This window comes from Molothrus aeneus, chromosome 9 (genome assembly GCF_037042795.1).
Source record: "Molothrus aeneus isolate 106 chromosome 9, BPBGC_Maene_1.0, whole genome shotgun sequence".
NCBI lineage: Eukaryota > Metazoa > Chordata > Aves > Passeriformes > Icteridae > Molothrus > Molothrus aeneus.
In genome coordinates this window covers 16,453,972-16,476,515 of record NC_089654.1, presented here as the reverse complement: position 1 = coordinate 16,476,515, position 22,544 = coordinate 16,453,972, and the positions used below count along the sequence as shown (strand labels likewise).

The window sequence follows — 22,544 nt, the reverse complement described above, 5'->3', positions numbered from 1 at the left end:
ACATTTTAAATAGCTGACTGGAAAAAGGAATACCAATGTGTTTTTCCAGCTTGTTATGGAATACGCAGAGCTTAGAACTGTTCCTTACAAATTTCATTTACCCTCAGTGTTTTGGTAAAAATACCATTAGCAATGATTTTTCCTTTTTGGCTTTTAAACCAATGCAGAGTTTAATTGCTGTGGGTCTGAGGAGAGGAGCTGCTGAAGGTTGTTAGCAGGGAAAGCTTGAAAGCTCACAAGAGATAGCTGACATATTTTTGCTTGTTGTCAGCTGGTGCTCTCATAAGCCCATAGACAGCACGAGTGAATGTAGGAGGAAACAATACATCTGCAGACACTGGCAGACAGCATTGCTTGCCAAATTTGGCCACAGTTCCTTTAGATAAATAATTTCCCAGTGATGTGCTGTGTTGAAATTATATAAACAGCAAAAATTACAAGACCTGGGCCCCAGGGTCTTGAGGGTTTCAAGATTTTCTGCAATCAATATTCTGACATCTGCAAATATTTTTCCCCTAACAGCTGATGCCAGAAACAGAGCAACGTTACCATTATTTTCTATGTATTCAAGATTTTGAAAATATTGAAATCTTGTCTCTTCAGCCCCAGTCCTGGTCAGGATCTTTGCACTGTCATAACTATCAGCTCATATGAGAAGGCTTTTACAGGAGTTATTAAAAGAACCTCTTAGAGCAACTCCATCAGCATCTCAAGAAATGTATATGGAAAAACACTGTATTATGTTTCAGTCTCCAGAATCATCAAGGGGTTTAGAGAAACTTCTGTTGGATGTGATGTAGCTTACTTTGCATATTGAAGGTGTGGGATTTTCCTCCTCAGGACCAGAAAACAGCTAGCTAACTCTGTGCTAAGAGTTCCTTGATAATTAGGATAGGTCTGCTATAAGAGCCATACGCACTAGAGCTATCCCAAGTGGCTTCTATCACTGAGGAAGGAATGCAGGAAACCAATGTGGAAGACTCCCTGAACAGAAACATCCTACAGGAAAACCTTACCTGAGTTTTATAGAAGCATCTCTAGACAAGCTTCTGAAGTTATAAAACCAAATCATTTATTGAACAAGCATTTTTTAAGAAATCAGTTTCTAGAACAGAAATCAAACCTATGCCTGGCACTCGACATCCTTGAAGGCAGCAGCTGTGGAACACTGGCAGTTACCCATGGCACTGAGGAAACATGCAAAATGAGTAACTGCATTTATTACTATTTCCTAAGTAGCAAAGACCAGACAGGGACAAAAATGTACTTTTAAAAGTTATGCTTTTCTTTTGATGATGTAATCTCCAGCACCTGGCCTTTCTTCTAGCAACACTCCCAAAGTAATACTGTTCTCTGAAAATAGTCTGAACAAAATGAATACTCTTTGTTCCATTTTCAGTCCCCCATGTACCAAACAGGAACAAAGCAGAGATTTGCAAGTACAGAAAAAAGTATCTCAAACACTTTCTTATTTCAGTCTTACCTTAAGGCAAACTTGTAAATTTTAAGGGAATATCTCGAGAATTAAGCATAGATCTTATGAAACTCTTTTTTCTTTGTTGTTTTTGATCAAAGTTAACTTTTTTAGAGAACAGGTATACACAGCAATAACCTCTCAGAAGTGTCCTAGGATAAGACACTAGTGATGTTTATGTAACTTTTGCATCTGCAAGTATTTCTTAAACTGACATTTGCAGTCTAACTGTACAAGACAAAATTTCAGTAGTTCAGAGCACAGTGTGACCTTATTTCAGTGAGCGTAAATGTTGAGGGCAACAAGGTAAAACTGCCTCAGTATTTCATTTCTACACAAAACATATGAAAGGAATAACAAAGTAAGTTATCTTCTCAGAGCCTTATGTCTTTAAAAAAAGGATGCAGCAAAGCCTCTTTTGCAGTTATTCTTGTTGCAGGGTTTAAGTCTAGTAGCTTATCAAGTAGGTCATAGGCTTCATCAGGAACCTGATCCCATCCTTTCATGTCATTTTCCTTCATTTCCAAAGCACCATCACCTTCCTGAAGACTCTGTAAGTGTTGAATTTGTTTTCCAAGTGTCTCAGGAGCACAGGGTTTGTCTGCTGCAACTGACAGAGCTGTGTTGTTTTCAGACCTGCTGGGCCCTTCCCCCTGAGATCCCTTACAGCTGCTATTTGTTCCTCTCAGCTTTTCACAGAGGGTTCGTAGGTTTTGAGTTGGGACAACTTGGGTACACACAACTGATTTTCCTAGGGAAAAAAAATTGTACAGGAAGCCACATTTTATTATACTTTCTGTGCAACTGTAACTTCCGTTTCAGAGAAACTTCATGTCTCAAATTATAACCAGCATGAAAGAAAAACAAATCTATCAAAGAACCAAATCCAGCCCCCTGTGCCTCCACACCAGCCCTGCTGCTACAGAAGCAGCCAGCAACCCCTGAGAGTCAGAAGGAAGGGGTCATCATCTCAGTTCTGCTCAAAGAACAAAGAGCTTTGGGTTATGTAAAGTTACGTAGTGACAGGTTGTCAGCCGCTCTGTACACCAACTTGCATTTCACTGTCATTTAAACAGAACTGAAGATAATTAAATACCCTGATTTTTACACCCCTGTCTGGAGAATGAAAAGTGATGCTTGCAGTTACACATTCAGGTAGCAAGTGCTTGCAGCATTTAGCCTGCAAGCAATTAGGGGAATGGTTATTTGGATATTTTGTGTTTTGTGGTGATTGTGTCTTTTTTAAACAGGCCAGCTGTTGGGTATTGGGTTTTTAGCTTGTTTGTTTGTTTGTTTTACTAGGCCTTCTGGGGAAAGGGGTGGGGGAAAAGGAAGGTTTACATCATCTAAATTTTAAGTCACATTGACTTAAGCCTCCAGGCCAAATTTTGTAGAAATAGAAACACTGTCTTAAGAATTCTAACCAAATGCCAGTAGGAAACATTTCATTGGCATACTTCACCTCAAGTAGCCCTGACTTAGTGAAAGGCAGTAGGCAGGCTGGGAAAACTATGACATAAAGTACCCCATACACAGACTGTAAAAGACAGAAAAACACAAAACTGTCTAAAAAGTCTCTCAATATACACTTCAAAAAATGTGATTTACTTCCAAAATTACTCTCAAACCTAAAAATATATTTATTTACACAAAAAAAAATTGATTGTAAATCACAGTATTAAGTAACATTTCCCCCCTTCCCCTAAAATGAAGGTTTGCATACCAAAAGTTCTAGCAGCCTGAATGGTTTCTCTGGATCCACGAACTGTCATGATTTGTGCCAAGGCAGTTAAATCATCACTTGCTTTGAAAAATGGATACCGTCCACTGAGTAAAGAAAGGAATATGATTCCTGCAGACCACATGTCTATTGCTGCAAAGGAAAGCAAATTTATTAATAACTAAACTCACAATTTCATCACAAACACAATCTCAACTTTAAAAATAAATTATGATCTGAAAAGTTTCTATGAGCAAAAGTTATGTTCTGAAGTACTTCTTGACTTTGGTCACACAGATAATACTTCAGATAATAGTGGAAACTTCTGTAATTAGATTGAAGAATAATTTCCTACTTTAATGCAGAGGGAGTTTTTTCATATGAGTAATTCCATTAACTTGCTAAACTTAAAATGAACCAAAACAATGTTTGAAGTTGTTTTACCTGGGAAGATGAGAGGGGGGCAAATGAAATGGCTGGTTTGATAAATATTTAACTTTACTTTCTATGGAGAAAATCTATATAAGGGTCACAAATAAAAAATATTTGTGAAATTTTTTTGGGGATTGAGGCTGGCAGGTAGGCAGTACTAAGAAACTGATCTTATTATGAACTTTGTTCTTCTCTCATATGAACTCACTTGACAAGGTAGGCAGTTTAAAAACTGTAATAGTTCAAAGTTATTCATCACTTTCATTGTGTTATGAAGAGTACAGAGAGTACTCTGGGGATAGAGGCCAAAGCCTGATGGAAACTTCAGTGCTGAAAGTTACAAGAATACCTGTCTGCCATAATTTTTTGGCTCACTAAGGTGCACATTTTAAGAGATGGCAAGGAAAGTGAAGGAGAAAGTTTGAAGGATCTCAAACTCCAAAGAGAAAAATTAACAGTTGGGAAATAGAGGCATATTCATCCTAGTCCTATTGAAAAAAGTAAGCAGCAAAATAGGCAGTAATTAATTTGGATGTTCTAATTAGAAACACTCAGCACAGGACTTTGATTTGGACAAAAGGTATTAGGTTGACTTTAGTTGCAAAACCAGATTTTATGTCTTTTATTAAAAAAAAAATCCAAGTTAATAATTTGGCACAATTTACAGTGGAAAGGTTTTCAGCCTTCTGCACAGTTCCTGTAAAATGTTTTAGTATCATCTTTCCAACAGTGATACAGTAATACTATCTGTTTGAGGGGCCATGCATCCCCCTGAGGATGTGGTTGGGTAAGCTGGAGTAATCAAGGTCAAGACCTTTGAGAAGGTTTAATTATGTAACTCTTGCTGAAATTATAAGGCTTTATCCATTTGAGTGGGCAGTAAATCCTGGCCCCACAATTGTAGTAGAGCTGTGATCATCAGCAGAGTGCAAGATCTTGTGGAATGACATGAAAATCATGATTCCTCCCTATGCTATTGTCGCGTGTTACCCAACTAGTGAGGAAAGGGGAGCAAGGGACAAATCAAGGGAAAGTGGAACTGGACCTGTGTAGCCTCAGCTTGGGAGTTTGGGTTGTACTCCCAGCACTGTGAACCTGGGTCAGATGTGCTGTAGTAGGTCTGGGCAGAGTCACCTGGATTCAGCCAGTAACTTGGGGTCAGCACAGAGGCCAAAACCAGGAGTGACACTGCTAGGAGTACAAGGAGGTGACTCCAGCAGCCCCAAATGAAAGTGGACAGTAATACTTGCTAGTTCAAATAAAACATGGTATCATAAAAATTAGTGTACCCAGTTTGAGTTCAGGGCTTTGTTGATGTACTGCAGGAGCTCAGCACCACTGACTCAGTCCAGGGATGTCTGTGCCATACCCAAGGGTGTCTAGATTTGCCCCTCCTTTTTGTAATCTCATTACCCTAAAGAACAGAGATCCATCTGAGAGCGTGCTTAACACCAGCACATGTCCAAGATTTCCTAGGTACGTCTTCTTCCTGCCTCAGTTCTGTCTAGACAGATTCAGAGGTTGTCTAAACTTGTCCTAGATTTCTGGATGACTGCTAGCCCATAAAGCTGGCTGTTACAGCACAGGCACAAGAACTCCAAACAAGCTGCCATACCTTTGAAATCCCAGTCATACTCACAGCACAGATGCTGTTCCAAACAGCAGTAAGCTACCTAGGCATAAGCTGATCAAATATATTGATAATTCTATTTTGAGTGTTCTTACATACTTTACTGAAAATTGACAGCTTTCTCAAAAGCTATTCAGAAAAAAAATGGCTAAACCTTATATTTTAAATCCAGTTTTTGGGGATATTTGTATTTTTTGTAAGTTAGAACTCCTGGCCATACAGCAAATATTTAACGGGTAACTTTGCTCCTATTGGTTCTCCATCCTGCAGGTAGGCACCACCTCTCCCACCTTGCTTGCACCAGGTAATGCATTAACCATCCCTCTGCTCTGTCCCAATATTTACCCAAACCACTGAATCTTATGAATTAAATTTTAACAGGGAAATTAAAATTTTAGTTCAGAAAAATTACGACAATTATACACCATCTACTTAAACCACTAGCAAAAAGTAAAAAATATGATAAAAAGTCATTAAATAATGCTTTCTAGAACACATTTGCAATTATAACATTAATTATGCCTGCTATGGCAGCATAAGTTACAACTTGCCTAGAAAAGGCTAAACAATGCTCCCTCTCTCCAAGATTTATTCAAGATTTTTCTTCCTCTGAATAATAAACTTTTAATTAAAATCAGGAAATACCTGAAAAGCATTAGAAAGATGACAAATGAATTTCAGAAGTTAAAAAAATCCTCCCATAAAAAAGACAACAAAATATGCATAAAGGAGAAGGATGAAAAGGTGAAAAAAGCCATTGTTTGAGTCTGTTGGGCAGTACCTGTGGTCTGAGTGGGGCACTTTGTTAATACTTCTGGTGCTCTGAACCCAGGTGTTCCTGCCCTGGGAGCCACTTGCTGACGCCTTGTAATAAGAGACAAAAATATTAGAATGTAGAAGCTGATAAGTAAGTTCTAAATCTAATAATACTTACTATTATTTTTAGAATATACTTGTGTAAGATGTGTAAACATCCTGATTTCTGACTGTTGCTATAATTTAGGCTTATTAGATAACTACTAAATGACAGAATTTAGAACACTTTTCTAAGTGTTGTAATTAACTCAAGTGATTTTCTACAGCACATGTAGGTGAATAAATAAACACAACAAGAAAATAATTACCAGTGCATCTTTCTAGCTGCAGATAGCAGTGAACTAATCCATGAATTCTATCAACTATTTTTGTTTAAAAAGAGCATACTCAGTGTTTTAAGGGCTGCAGAGATCAAATACTATCTTTCACACTAAATCAGCAGTCTAGTAAATCTAAGTTTCTGACTTTGCTTGACAGCAGAGTAGACAATTTTACAACATTATCAAAGCAAATTACCTTGAAAGGCAAACACTGCAGACTCTGTCCGTTGCATAACAGTCACAGGTCAGGTTTAACGGGCAGGCACTGGCAGCTTTCCTGGCTGCCCCATTGCTCACAGTTCTGGTAGAAATAATCTTCTTCTTTGTTATTAACTTCCTGGATGAAACATCTATCACCTTTGATTGTTTTAGGAGCTGCAATGGAGATATTTTAGAGAAGGTGACATATTTAAGAAGTCTTCCTTTACATATAGATAGGACAGTTCCTAAAATACTGACCTAACAGGTGGTGATGAACAAGAAGAATTTTAAAACAGACGGCAAACCTCTTTAACAGTACCAAAACTACTATAAAACAGACACTGGAACTTTCTAGATAGCTTGACTTCCTCCCTTGCAGAAGACATTTTCAGTGTTTACAGAAAAACCAATATATATTAGATATTCTGAAGATACAAGGCAAATATTTTTCAAGTTAGTATAGTGTTTCAAGATTTTTTTTGGCTCAATATGAAAATAAGAAAAAAAATATGAAATTACACAGCAACACACTAACTCTAGTTCTACAATAAAATACCATAAACCAAACCCTCTAATTAGTTGGGGTTTGCCCCTTGTCATATTAAATACTGATTACAAAAAAAATTAGTTACAAGTTTTATCCTCAGCTTCAACTGCAAAATATTTTTTTTTTAAATTTCACAAGGTAAGTAGGAAGTAGTTTAGCACAGGAACAGGCTCCCCAGGGCAGTGGTCACAGCAGCAGCCTGCCAGAGCTCCAGAAGTGTTTGGACAATGCTCTCAGGCATACAGTGTGACTCTAGGGGTGTCCTGTGCAGGGCCAGGAGTTGGACTCTATGATCCTCAAGGGTCCCTACCAACTCACTTTATTTTGTGATTCTATGATTAGCTGCACAGATAGATGTAGAGGAAAAAAGATTAACTTAGCATCCAAACAAGATCAGCTAGGGAGACAGCTACAGAATTCCTTGTTAGGAGCTTCAAAAGGGACTCAAACAGAAATGAAAAATTCTTTGAGCCTTTCAGGAAAGACACGTTTAATAGTCTGCTCAAAACCTTTTAGTTGCACAGCATTCTGGAGCAGTGCTCTGTCTTCCAGAACAACCAGTTCTATACTTTTTTAAATATGCAGCAGATTGATCCTACTGATGAGTCAATACTTCTTACTTTTGTGCTTGAGTTCTCCTGGTATGTGGAGCTGTAGACATTGAAATTCCTCTCTCCAAAGACAGAGCGCTGGACAGAATGGTGCACAGAGTCCTCCTACAGACCAACAAAAAGGACAGTAAGGATCCTGTTTAACAGGCATCTGGGTACTGACAGTTCAAAAATGTGTGGAGTGTCACAAAACAAAACCAGCGGCATGTAAGTAGTTTTCAGGCATCAGGTTACTGTGGATGAAGAAACATGGTCTAGACAGAACAGCAAACACGTTTACAAAACCACACTTCTGAAGTGCCCCCAAGACAATCCAAGTGTAGTCTGTATTGCACTTGTTATGCAACTAGTAACTAAACATAGGTGAATGATTATTGGCTTGGGGAGGAGTTTCCCCATCCATGTCTCTAAAAAAGGATTTAAGGCTGTTTAAATAGTAACTCATGTTAGGGTTTATAATGCCTTCAGCCCTGTATTACATCTAACAGATAATGATGAAGCCAATAGTTTTGTAGAAGTGACTCCTTAGATATGAACACTGTGCTGCTGTGCAGGCTCAGCTTCTGTGCAAGTACTGCATCTCCCCCTGTTGGATGAAGGAACACATTAAACATATACAACAGCATTAAGGAAAGAGATTGAGAACCTTTCCTCCTCTTCCTTGTTTCATCTGTACTTTTGAAAGTGAGCTGGACCTTCTGTCAGCTGCTTTTGAGGCTGACTGTTGAGCTATCTGTTTGGGTGCTGTGACACTGACAGAAACCCCATTTCCCAAGGTTACAATGGGATTCATTTGCAAGCAACTTCCCTGCTGGTCTTCAGAGTGGGCAGTTTTAAGAAGCTCAATTTTCGTATCAGGGGTTCCTTGTGCCAAGCCAAAATCTACCAAGGCATACCTGAAAAGACAAATTCAGAATCAGGAGTCACAAAGTATCTATTAGTCATTCAATTTACTATTCATTACTTATTTATCTTTCTTTCACACTTCATTCAATGTTGCTTATCTGTACTCTTGCCAGCATCACAGTCCTATTTTCTTCCTTCTCCTCCTACTGACCCATCTTACCTATCTCCTCAATGTTTTCACCCTACACCATTGTTCATTGTTTCTTGTCCCAAAATCTTATCAAGTGCATCCTTCCTCCAAAGGTGTTAAAAAAATATTTCCAGCAACTCCTTTCTGAAGTTTTTCTAATCCTACAGCCCTGAACCTTCAGCCAGCAATCATGTACAAGTGACTCAACTCGTGCAGGATTCCCCTGGGCACAGGACAAAGGTAGCAGTGAAGACAGACCAGATCAACAGTGCTTAAAGTTTTGACAGAGTTCTGGCAAATACTACTGGAATTTACTTTAGTCTTCAAACAGGTAAGGCTACATTAGTTCACACTTCAGATCTGTCTCTAAAAGGATTATTTTTTGCTACAACCAGTACAGAGACAATCTATCTGTCCCCCAGGTCTCAAACTCAACTCCACACCTCTAAACACAAAGTAGAGATTAAGGCTCAAAAAAATGTGGGAAGAACAAGATGACAGTACATGTTCATTTTGACAGATTAAAAAAACAAAACAGTATTTCTCAAACTTTTAAGCTTGTGATTTAGCAAAATGCAATCAAATCTCCCCTACAAACTTTCACTGCATAGAATCACAGAAACATTTAGGCTGGAAAAGACCTTTAAAATCAAGTCCAACTGTTAACCCTGCTCTGCCAAGTCCCACAAAAGCGTGTCCCTAAGTGCTGGATCTACAGGTCTTTTCAATTCCTCCAGAGATGGTGACTCAGCCACTTCCCTGGACAGCCCATTCCAATGCTTGATAACTTTTTTCTAATATTTAATTTAAACCTTCCCTGATGCAACTTGAGGCTGTTTCCTATCATTTCCACATTGGGGATGTGCATCCTGCTACAGTGCTTTGTTTTGGACACACTCCAATACCTCAGTGTCTCAGCTTTGCAAGCACTATGCTAACAAATACAACTATAGGACTGCTAGCACTGTAGCACTCTGTCTAGTTCAGCTCTTCACAAAGAAGCAGTACCTCACTTTTTACAGTCTTTATATTTTGTAACTTACAGGCAAAAGAGCCAACTCTACTAGTTATAAACATTCATTCAATGTAAGGTGAAAACAGCCCAAAGCCAGCTATCTTACCTGTATCAGTTTTACTCTATCCACTATTAAAAATGTACAAGGATCATTCTTTGCACCACAAGTTATAACTGACTTTCTTATTTAAAAACCCCCATATTTTATTCTTCTCATTCTTATTTGAAAATGCAGTACTTTTACTCAGTAGTAAAATCTTCATTTTATCAGGTCTTTGTCACTCTATGAAGCAGATACTACCTTAAGTAAAAAAAAAAATCCTTCCCTTCTCAAGTCCCTTAACAGTGAAAGAAAAATTTTACAAATAAAACCCCACGTTTTCAGCTTTATTATTTAAGCACATGTTATGGAGCTGGAAGGAAAGAAGCTTAAAAGCCTAATTGACTCTGTTCTGCCAAGGCACACATCCCCAGATGAGACCACAGTGTGGCCAGACTCACTTTTTTAGCTGCCTGTTGTAGAGGAAGTTGCTGGGCTTGACGTCACGGTGAACAATGCCGAAGTGATGGATGCGCCTCAACGCTTTAAACAGATTAAACATGTATTCCCTCACTTCTTCAAAGGAAAGGGAATTCAAAATGTCCTGAAAGAATATTTGGATACCGTAATTTATAGAATTATAGAATAATTATGCATCTGCTTTTAATTAAATGTTTTACTACATATCAGAAGTCTGAGACTCACCAAGAAGGACTCGTGCTCCAGATATGGCATAACAATAACAACGTGATCGTTTTTCCGAAAGCAGTATCTAACTCCCATAACATTATCTTGTCCCCTAGAAGAAAAGCAGTATTACTGAACAAAGAACAGAAGATGGATGTCTATTTTCCTTTATTTTTTCAAAATAAAAACTTCAGTCAAGCTTTCTTTTAATCCTAATTTATATTTTGACAGCAGTCTTATCAGCAATCAGCACTTGTGCTCTTGCTGCTCACAGCTATGTTCCATTTGAACTCCATTTTATGCTCTATTCTCCAGTTTGGAATAGAACTCTGCAGATTATCTTTGGGGCTGTAGTTTGTAGTTACCACTGCAATTAATATAGGCCCTAACTTTCATGATCCTACTACTTTAAGAAAGTGCTATTCAGCACACTCCATCAACAAATATCCATTCCTAAAACCACATTTCTAATGAAGTGATTCTTTTTTCCAAGCATTTCAGAGCTGGAACTTTGTTACCACAAAGATATATAATGGAATTTCTCAGCTGGTAAATAGAGCACCCCTCCAAACTGAGACTAGCAGCAAAGGGCATCCATTACAGGTAAGACACTCCTTTTGTTATTTGTTCTCAAGAAAAAGAATGTATTTGTGTGTGTTTAAATACAAATCAAGACAAGTGCCAAAACTTAAATACAGAACAGTGAGACAATGTTCAGCAGTTATGAAAATCATAATTTTTTAGTTTATGTACCCTGCCACTGTGAGGCACTGAAGTTCAGCAGCTATTCGCAGAGGGTGGCTGGTTGGAATCAAGTGTTTCAGAGCCATTTTTTCCTCATATCCTCTTTGTAGCTGTGCTGTGGCCAAGTAAACAGAACTAAAAGTACCTGTAAACAAAGGAGAAAAACACAGTCTTCAACATTTTTAATTAGGTCAATGCAGATTTTTACAGAAATGATCTGACTGTTCACAATCCTGCAGTACACTTGATACTACATCAAAAGCAGATTCTAGAAGAGAAAAATCCAGTTCCTTTTTTCTACTACTGAATATACTGATCTTGTATACAAGTTTTTTATGTCAGTAAAAATGCAAATATAACACTGTCTAACTTGCCTGGGACACAGTGCTCTTTGAATGTAAATTTCCTATCTTTGATTTGCTTTCTTGTTTAGGTAGCTTACTTTCATCTGACATCTACCTCCTCTCCCTACAATGTAAGAGGAATATATAATGCTAATCTGGAAAGCACTGCCAGTGCTACTCAAAGCACTTCTGAAATTGCTACATTTTCCTTAATTCTGTACTTTATCTATAAAGTAAGGCTTCCCACATGATGTCTCACTGCACTGTTTATCTGCCCAGAGCATTTTACCACATCCAATGTGATACCCGTGCTTGAGCAAGGGAGTATTCAGCCTGTATGATAGCTTACCCAGCCACTTCATTTTAAGGATATCCTAATAAGCCTCTTAGGAGGTTAATTTATCCTAATGATCTGAGATATCTGAACATACAAGTTGAAGTGTTCTTCCATATGAATAAAGAATAGAAATTACTTTTGATTACATTTTAAGTAAGGTGTTTGCATCATGCTGGTTCAACAGCCTGAGTGCAAACATACATCAAAATGCCAGCAAAACCTAAATACTTCATGCAAGCATAAAAAAAAATCCCAAACAACCTGGAGACCCACACCTCCAACAGAAGTGATTGCAGCAACAAGGGTTACCAAATTTGACTTAAGACATTATTTTTGGTGGTGAGAACTGCTAAAATGAAAGTGATTCCAGAGTGGAATCCTAAGTTGAAGCTTGTTTTCTCATAATGCTGTTGTACTGCAAATAGTATTCTTAAAAAACACTGTTTGTTCCTAAGAGCAATATCAGAGTATTATTCATAACCAGAAATTTTTTATGATAGGAAAAAGTTTTGTTTTTTTTTTTTTTAACTTTACATTCCTGTGGGGAATGGAGCTGGGGGTTTTTAAGTAGCTTGGTGGTTTTTGAAATAAAAACTCTTAGGCATCTAAAAAAGTGCTGAAATCCCACGCTCAGAAGAACCTGGATCTATTTATAGTCATGGCTGACACTAATTTAAGGTATTTGCAACACTGTCTTGTTGAAGGCAAGGTGAACAAAAGCATCCTAAACTTTGATACCGTATGTCTTCAAAAATAAAAAAATTGTTCATTTTTTAAGTAAAGCAGCTCCAACCTTTCAGTTTCCTCATCCACTTCTGCCCAAGAGATTTTAGTGGAAACAAAGCTAACTTAAGGAACACCAATTAAGTATGTCAAAAACACAGCTACACATAAGTAGATTTCTCATGTAAGGGAGAAAAACGAATGGATTTTTAAGACTATTTACTTGAATCTACCTAAAAAGTTTTTAATTGCCAAAACTGGAATGCTTTTTTTTTTTAAAAGGCTTTAATATACCAGATATTCAAGAAAAATAGCTTGAAAGTGTTCCTAATTAATACACCTATGTGCTCAGAAAGAATTCCTACAGAGACCATTTGGGATCTTAGATTTATACTTTTTAAGTTAGAAATGCCAAAAGAAATCTTAACTGCAAGCAAGATAAAATGAAACATTTACCTTCCCCAATTTTTTCCTTTATTTTGAACACATTTACAAGCTGTGGCACTGCTTCATAAAGTTTTTCAATATCTTTTTTTACTCCTGCTGTGGGAAGAATGGGGAAAATAAGTTAGAAATTTTATTACTTGATTCAATATCTGATCTATTTTGGAGATCACAAATTACACTTCATAGGACTGTGGATTCACATACACAGAGGAAAGAAGAGCACAAAGGTATTCTATCCTATTGACATTACTATGTGGATACTTGATATTGTTGTTCTTCATCACACTCATTTCTAAGCTGCAACATTTAAACTATTTTTTTTTACTTATCTGATATATAGCAGATTCTGAGAGGGCAAAAGCTGCCTGGTTTGTAGGACACCTACAGCTCATCACTAAATGTTTATGTGGCATTTGCAACAGCAATTTTGCAAAAGGCAGAACTCTAACAATTTCTGTAAGCACAGGTGCAAATCCATAAGATGCAAATCACAAATGCAGAAAAAGCAGTATTTTTTAGATATTTTTAAGATTGGTAATGCGATCTTTCCCACTGTTACTTAAAATAGCTGGCACCCAAGCCCATGTTTGTTCTGCATTTCAGCTGCTGCACTTCATGCTGCAATCACTAGATGGCACAACAAGGATGCTGTACTGGATTATTTCAAAAAAATCATGTAGTTTTCCATTCAGTTTACAAATCCTTGTTGTTCAAGCCTTTTCTATACCCCACATAAGAATACACTTCCTTTGAAGCTACCAATTGTGTAGAGGCTGTGACTAATTTCTGTGAAGCCAGGGGTAAAGAATATTACAGTATACAGAACTAAGCACAAACTGGTATTTGAAAAGTCAATCAAATGAGTATACATTTTTCATCCTAAAAATAAATAAATTAAATTTAACATAAACAGATAAATTGTAATGTATTGTATATGTCAAAATGGATCATGTTCCACCAGGGCATTAAGTCATAAGCAATAAGATTCTGTTTTTAAAAATCAGATGTGCTAGAACCAAAGCATAGATTAGCATGCATCTCTAGCCTTCTGTGTAGCTTACTTTAAACAACAACAAAAACTGCCTCAAGAACATTCTTCCTGCTAAAACCCCAATAAATCAGCTAGTAATTCAAGTCATAGTTAGCTTTCACTTTCAATTTTTTTTTATTTCAAGATTTTATAAAAACTAACATACTAAAAATGCTTCTGAGAAGTGAAACCTACTGCCTCACTTAACTATCCACGTACATTCCTTTTTTTTTCCTTTAAGTTGTTCTCTCTGCTTCTTCAAATTGTTTTAAGACATTTTGGGAAATATTTCAGGAATGAAAAACTCCTAAGGCATATACTAACCACCATGGAGAACTAACTCAGCAACTGCTATAGAATCTGCCAGATACCCCATTTTGTCCAACACTGAATTCAGATTCCTCCCTGGAGAAAGTTAAAGCTGTCAGACCATTTGAAGCAAGGTGGCAGAGGCTGCAGTGCCTACCCAAGGCACTGACAGCATTAGGAGCTCAGTAGAGCTGGTTTGGGTGAAAGAGAGAAGTGCTGGAACAAGTCAGTGACTGTCCATGCAGAAGGACAGCAGTGTAAACATCACCCGCTCTCTTCTGGGGGCCTGAATCCTCACTGGGTACAGAGAGCATACAGTCATTGTGCCATCAGGGTAGTGATTCCAGTAATATTAGCCAGCATTTTCTGTGAGCAGATTTTAAAGTGATTTCTTCTCATATTTGCAAAGCAATACCAGCAGTATTCAGCATCAATCTGGGCAAAATACTGGGTTTGTGCACTTGTCTGGTCAGTTTTATTCTCAAGGGCTGGCTTTTTTTATTCTGGTATCTTCTTATAATATGTTCTGTAATATATTAATAGTAGGTTTAGCAAAACTACTGTTGCTGAAGTTTTGTAACACACAAACAGCAGGAATAACCTTAAAATCAAAAGCCACCTCAAATGTTTTCATTTCATTAATTCTTTATATAAAAGGATTATATAGAGACAGGCTTATAATCAATACTGAAATTTCCCTAAGTGATGAAGCAGCCTGTCAACACCAAAATGTAATGTTGACAATTCCTCTTTCAGCAGACACCTGAAAGCTTGCTGTTCTGCTCCAGATTCCCGTGGAAGTCTTCAGCCTGCCGAGGGTGCTGTTCATCACAGGGAGACTTCAACACCGCCTCCATCACAAAACAAGTCTGAAGTAAAAAAAAAATCCAAGACTCTGAGGGCCACTTCTGGACACCTGGGGGAGCAAGCATATCTGGTAAGACACTTCCTAGCCCTGCACTCAGTTCCTGAGATGAGATTCAGGGAGTCTGGGGAGTTCCTCTGTGCTACCTAAAACAAAGTGCCACCCACCATCCCAGTGAAACAGTAAACCAGTAAAGCAATGAGGATAGAAGGGGGAGGGAAAGGGAAGGAAGACTTTAGCAGGATAAGCTTAAATAGAGCTGATTTTCATCTCTCATGTTTCCTCATTCGCATTAAAGCATTGTCTTTTCCCTAAAGTTTGCTTTGAAAGGCAAGGAATGGATGCACACAGAAATAGCTGCACTGCACACTGCAAAAGCTATAGAAAGCCAGAAAGACTGAAAGAAATTATAAGAGAAAAAAATACCTTTTCCATATGAGAAATCTCTCCCTCCTAGATAAATTCAGCAAAACATAATTATTCATTGCCCTCCCACCACAAGAAAAACAGAACATGCTTATTTTGAAATGCTTATTCCCAAATTTTGGAAACACTACATAAAACTGTGAACTAATAAAGTCCACTAGTACTGTACAATAAAAAAAACAAACTGATAATCCCTTTTCAGGAGCAAAAGAGTGGCAGGGACTCCCAGGGCAGTAATACCAGTGATAAGTAAGACTGGAAGCAGCAGCTCTGACAGTTACTAAAACTGGTTCCATTGAAAAACTTTCCTTCCTTGTTACTTTGCCAAACCTTTAAAGATCTGGATGAACTTTTCCACACATGGGAAACAAATTCTGAAAAACTCCTGATGAAAGGATTCATCTGTTTCAGCTGTGGAGCCAGAAATACATTTTGTCCCCAAAGAATTTGAGCTCCCTTTACACTGTCATCCTTGTGCAACAACAGGGCCAAGAGGCAGGAGCCGTCTCTTTGGAGCTCCGTTTTTCTGCAGGAGCTTTAGTGCAGCGGGCCTGGGACGCTGCTGGAACGGGATTAGAGGCGGTTCCAGTCTCTCACAGGTAGGCACTCCCGCTGCTAGAGGTCAGCAGGCACGTTGGCCTGTTCCCAACGCGCACCACCAGGCCTCAGCAGCAGCGCAAGCACGGCAAGCTAACACACAGAGCTGCCGTCCGCTGCAGGCGAGCGAGAGCCGGCGCACATCCGAACGCCGGTGCTGGCACCAGGGCCGCACCGAGCGGGAACAGCCCGAGCTCGGCACTGCCCTTACGGGACAGCCCCCGCCAGCCAGGCTCCGGGCCCAGCGCACGCCGCGGGCTTCCCCATCGGCCCCGGGGCTCACGGGACGCAGACGGGGCCCTTCGGCTCCCCGCGTGGAGCCGTCACTCAGCTCCACTCCGGCCGGCCAGGGGAGCCGCCCCCGCGGGGATGGCGGGCACCGAGGGGCGGAGGGTGCGCGGAGCGGGGCCCCTCAGAGGAGCGGCTCGGTGCCGGCTCGGTTCGGTTCGGTGCTGGGGCGGCACGGGCGAGGCTGAGGGAGGGGGGGGGAGGGAGCGGGGGGCACTCACGCGGACACCGGCGCGCGCCGGGGTTTCGCTGCCGCCACCTTTCGCGCCCGCGCGCCGCCGCCAATCCCGACCCTTGGCGGAAGCCGCGGCCCCGGCCAATGGCGGCGCCGGGCGGGGAAGGACGCGCTGCCATTGGCCGGACCGAGGGGCGGGGCCCTCCCGCAGCGGCGCGCGCGGGGCGGGGCGCGGCTGTGCCCCCGCCCGCCCCGGGGCCCGGCCCCGCCAGGGTCGGGAGCAGCCCGCCGGGTCCTGGGCACCGGAACGGTGTTTGTGCCTTAGAGTTCGTTTTCTACCCGTGGTTATTGCGAAATAACTCAACCTCAAGTCCGCAGCAAATTCTTGTTCTCTGTAGGTTCGCTAAAAATTCAGTCAAATCACCCAGAGGCCAAGGAAGGCTCCACCCACACCATTGTAACGGAGCTTGGCTTGCAGCTTTGCCTTACTGCTGATTACACAGCGAAAAGGATCGCACAGAGTACAACGTTACATTTGCACCTTGGCTCTGGTCTGCGCTGTAACTGCTGACCAGCAATGAGTAGGACTAGGAAACGTAGTGGAAATTTTGGAACTATTCACTGTAAGGTTTCCTGATGTTTGGAGTAGTTGGATTTTACTGAAACTAATGCAGTTGTATGCTTGTAAATGAAAGTATTTAGCACTTTTTGTCTATTACCCATTTTTGGTCAATTTTTCTTTTTTTAAAGATAAAAAAAGCTTCTTTTGTTGAAGAGTAGCTCCACTGCACTTGATAATACATAAATCTCTTCTTCACTACAATATGAACTGAAATAATCTTGTTTATTGCATAATTCAGGCAGAGATCTGTAACTGCAGCCCTTATAGCAAGCTGTACTTGAGTTAACAAATCGTTAAATGCAGAAACAGGTTCCACCACTTTTGTTAAGCTGCTCTTCCTATTACACGTTTTAGAAGGAGGGTGCTGAAATGAGTTGCTGAGCTGCTTTGTTGGTTTTAGTAGGTTTTGATTTGATGTGTGGGGTTTTCTTTTCCTACAGTTGTTCTCATTTGCACTTTCTATTTAGGGCTCTAAGAAGTCAGTGCAGCAGTTTGAGATTTAGTGAAGTTAATTTCAGTTAAGTGTGACTGAATTTAAAAGCAGATTATCCCAAACATTAATTAAATGAGGTATAATGACAAAATAATGTAGGCCAAATTCTGTTCTTTCTTTTATCCATGTAATCTTACAGAAGTTCAAAGGGCACCCTAAGCATTCATGAGTGCAGGTTTGTCCTAGTGCTAATGACAAGCAACATCATTCTAAATTAACCTCTTGGGACAATCTTACCTACAGCCATTTCTGAATACTGTTGAACCAGGAATTCTATCTGCCAGTTAATACTTGCAAAATAGCTGCAGATTATTTACAGGTTGCATACTTAGCTCTGCTGCCTCCTGGCCAGGTCAGAGTTTCATCCGCCTTCCTTGGCCTCCCTGCCTTGGAGTTGTCCTCATGTGGAATACCAAATCACCATTTCTATGCAGCTCCCATTATTGGCACTTCTCTGTCAGTCATATCCATGCTAACTTCCTCATCATAACTTCAGTTGCACTTTCACATAGCAAGAAATCTGCTTTCTGTATGTCTTCTTATCAAGACCCTGTCTAGCTGTGGTTTCTTTCCCTGCAATGTCTCAATTCATCTTGGTTTCAACACTTAAAATTATTTTCATTTAGACCCAGGTCATTTATCTAGCTTGATCATTAGCTCCTCTCCATTTCCTCCTTTCTTATTGATCCAAATATGTTGTGCTCTCTCATGCCATCCTTCCAGTGATTCTGGTTCTCTATCATGTCAAATTTATATTTTTTTGTTCCCATGAGCATAACTGGCCTTACAGTATAATCTCATATTGTTTCTTAATTTATTGCCCCACTCTTTCTAGCCTGCCAGAAACGCCAGCCTTCATGCTTGCTTTCATTTGTCTTTTTACCCTCTTGTTTCTCCTCTGTTTAAGGAGGAAGTTAAGTCAAATTGGATATGACTGTTCTCGTATCCTCTCAAAAGTCACCTCTTCATCAATGTTTTTCTGCATGTACATCTTCACAGGAGAGAGATTATATGTGCCATTTCCACTCCATTTCCTCAGTACTTGCTTAAGTACCTTCAGCTTATTTTTGCTCTAATTTGAATGAATTTAGAAAAAGTAAAGGTATAGCTTCTGCTTTGCATCTGCACAGCTTCTGTGCCTCTGCTGTAGCATGAGACACTCCCTGTTTGCTCTTGGCTTGGATAAGCAGAAACTCCTCCTTCACTCGTGGGGCAGAGAAGGCTCCATCTTCTCATTCAACACCGAGCATCCAGTTCCAGCCTTGCACCATGGCAGGAACCTCTCAGAAGGAAAGAGAAGAAATGGCATTAACTAAAATTGACAAACAAAGCAGCACATGTAATGCTCTGTGAGCCAAACTGCTGCACTGCCTTCTCTTGTGGCTTTATCTCCAGGTTGGAAATGAAGGGTGAGAAGCCAGATGACAAGCCAGGCCCATGCAGAATGTTCCCTACGGCTGACAAGCAATGGCCAAAACCCACATCTGGGAGCTTGCCAAGAAAGGATCCAAACATTGCTGTGTGATTGCATCCACTGCTGCCAGAATCTGCAGCTGAATCAAACTTTTGCTGTCTGCTGACAGGCCTAAAAGGATCTGTGCTGACACTAGAGCACATCTATTAACAGCTTCCTAGGTCAATTAAACCAGAAGCCTCCCTGTGTTTGTGCTGTCCTCCAGCCTTAGAAAAACAATAAGCAAGATCCAGGAAGGTAATTGATGAATTGTATCCAGCACAAACAGAGGCAGGAGATCCTTAACATCTTCTTGCTGCCAAGAATATCCATTCATAAATTAGAAACTTAAAATTAGAAGTCAGAAGCTATTTAGAAATGGGCAAATAAGAGCTGGTGTTGCCCTGTCAGTATTAGAAGTGTACATATACCCATATAGACAAAAGTCAATTTTAATGACAGTAGAGACCGTTAAATGTACTACTCAGTTTTCATTAGCCTAAATGACACATGCTTTCCTACTTCTAATTACTCTTTTTGTTAGCAATATGAGTCTATGGCAAAAGTTTGCTCTCTTTGGCACCAGGTTGAGACACATCTCTTCATGCTATTGTGCCCTTTAGGAATACTGTCAAATTCAATTATTCAGGACTCATGAGTCTTGCACTAACATGAAGAGATTGATTTGAAAACCATGAGACTAAAGTCCTTTTTTCTGTTTTTCAATTTCCATTTCTTAACCAGGAGAACTGAGATTGCCAGCTTTGCTCTCACATGCAGATGAGTGCAGCCCTAGAATAATGAACTCAGATGTGTCAGCGACTGTCTCTGCCAGCATTTTCTGATCAGCTGTATCTGAAATATCAAGAATTGTTGTGGTGTCAGAAAACATACCACAATAACAGTCTCTACAGCCTATTTAAAGGCAGTTAAAAATAGATATAAAAATTACTTCAGGCAAAGACAGAGGAATTCTCAACCTTTTATAAACTGGGTCTCATTCAAACAAAGTATGTTTTAATAAAATCTATTGATATATACCTAATAAAGAATGTAGGCTCTCCTACACAATGGAAAAGTTGAAAAAGGCCAAGCTGAGTAAGCTGATGAGTTTCCTGTAACAGAAAGGGTTTGTGCAAACCTTGACTTATAGACAGAGCACAGCTGTTAATGGTTACAATTTTTATCTGTATGTGCAAAGTGCTGAGAGTGGTTGGGCCATGGTGTGCATGGTTCTGATGCTCACATTGCAAGATGGATACTAAAAAAACAAAGAGAAGAGCTACAGAATGATCAGGAGTCAGAGAAAATGCAATGAAGAACTAAAAACCTTAACTTACCTACTGAATCAAAAAGATTGAAAGGTGAGTCAATAACTGTATACATAAATGCACAAAAATAATGTTGAATATCAGGGACATTTGAACCTGGCAGACCAAAATAAGAAGGAATAATGTCTAGTAGCTGGAATCAAGCAAAATAAAATAGTGTTCAGTATTGTCATAAAGTATTCCTTAGAATAGTTAAGGGCTGTCATTGATTACTTGGCTTTGGGTGTCTTCAGATTGAGAGCCAGTGCTTCCCTGGAAAACACAGGCTAGCCAAACATAGGCTGTGCTGTGTTCGAGTACAGCAGTGTATTCAGGGTTGAATACACTTGCCTGTAATTTACAGATCACACTATATACTTCCATAGTCTTCTTTAGACTTTATAAATAAATTTATGTACTTGTTAAACTCTCCAAAACATCTATAAATAATTCTTTTCTTCCTCCCACCCCAAGTTTAGCTTTACTTTCCATGTGTGTCTCATCTGTATATGACAATTTTGTCCCACTTGCACAGCACTGTGGCTGGATAAATATCACTGACAGGTTAAGGAGGCACCCACTTCTTGTCTCAGCTGCTGAGACTGCACAACACCTCTCTGAGAAGTTTCTTAATTAGTGTCATGGCCCTCAATTTCATTTGACCTCTAGGAGAATGTGCTTCATCCAGTTCAGCTCTCTCTCTAGCTGCTCTGGGGTTGTGCTTCAGAGATTTTTCAACCTTTCAAAGAAAAGGGATAAAATCCAAGCTTTCCTCAGCAACAACAGTCTGTCTGAAGTAATTCAGGTGTTCTTGTAATTGCAGCAGCTTTTGTGATTGCTTACACCTAACAGAAGTATTTGGCTTGGCCAAACTGGTACCTGTGTAACTAAGAGCAAATCTGGCATCTTATGTGTATGAGCTGTGTGCTTTTCCTTTCCTCATGTTGTATATTGTCTCTTTGAAGGCAGAGCTACAGTTTTCTTTGTTCCTTATGTTTTATCAACACACAAGAATTTCCTCATGGTTAAATAAGAGATTCTGGTCTCCTAGTAGATATGCAGATAACACTGTGGTTTTGCTCTAGTAGCTGACTTAAAGCTGAATGTGCTAGCTTCACTTACTGAATGATTGTGTTGTCATTGGGAATACTCACACATGTAAAATGAATAGGATTTGGCCCTTTGGTCATATTTTTGTAATAAAAGATAAAATGAGATTTTTAGGAAACTGCAGCTTATGACCATAATATTTATGAGGCTGTCAAGACTGCACTGTAAAAATTCATATTATTTAATTCTTCACTCTGACACTAAAGCATCATTTCATTTATATGCAAATAGGAATATGCTGTTTCTTCACTGAAGAAGCTGTTTGAATTATTCAGATTTTATTAATAAAGTTTCATAAATAAGTATTTTTTCTACTCAATTGGTAGTGGCCAGGGGAGAGAATCTATTTATCAGATTTTGTTATTAGGAGCTTCATAACAAAATATGAAGATTTATAGAGTACATAATTAGACATTATGTGATTCTAATGGAAACACTAGGTTATCCAGATGAAATACTGTTTTCTTTATGCATTTCTCCTTGACAGAGGCACTTTCTGGAGAATGGACAAAACCTGTCTCCATCACTAAGTTCTAAGAAATGCCTATGAAAGGCAGAGAAACTTAATACCTTTTTTAATAATACACACTGAAACAATTTTGAATAAAAGAAGGTGTCTAAGAAAGACTATAAGAAATGCCAGGGAGAAGCAGGTAGAGAAAATGCCTCCTCTGGGCAGAGGGGCTGGGTTAGCAGCAGCGTGCTGCTGTTAGCAGCATGTGCCAGGTAGATAAGTGAGTTT

At 39.5% G+C, this 22,544-nt stretch overlaps 1 protein-coding gene across 1 annotated transcript; it reads right to left on the bottom strand.

Annotated features, from left to right (window-relative positions):
- Positions 1–1,047: 1,047 nt before the first annotated feature.
- On the bottom strand, positions 1,048–16,914 carry CDC7 (cell division cycle 7). Its single transcript, XM_066555841.1, has 12 exons — positions 16,861–16,914; positions 15,227–15,332; positions 13,134–13,220; positions 11,283–11,418; positions 10,548–10,641; positions 10,304–10,446; positions 8,398–8,647; positions 7,761–7,856; positions 6,589–6,767; positions 6,038–6,120; positions 3,198–3,347; positions 1,048–2,225 (listed from the first exon to the last, which is right to left on the bottom strand). The coding sequence occupies exons 2-12, from the start codon at positions 15,318–15,320 to the stop codon at positions 1,849–1,851; spliced, it is 1,689 nt and encodes a 562-aa protein (XP_066411938.1). The 5' UTR covers positions 15,321–15,332; positions 16,861–16,914; the 3' UTR covers positions 1,048–1,848.
- Positions 16,915–22,544: the final 5,630 nt, after the last annotated feature.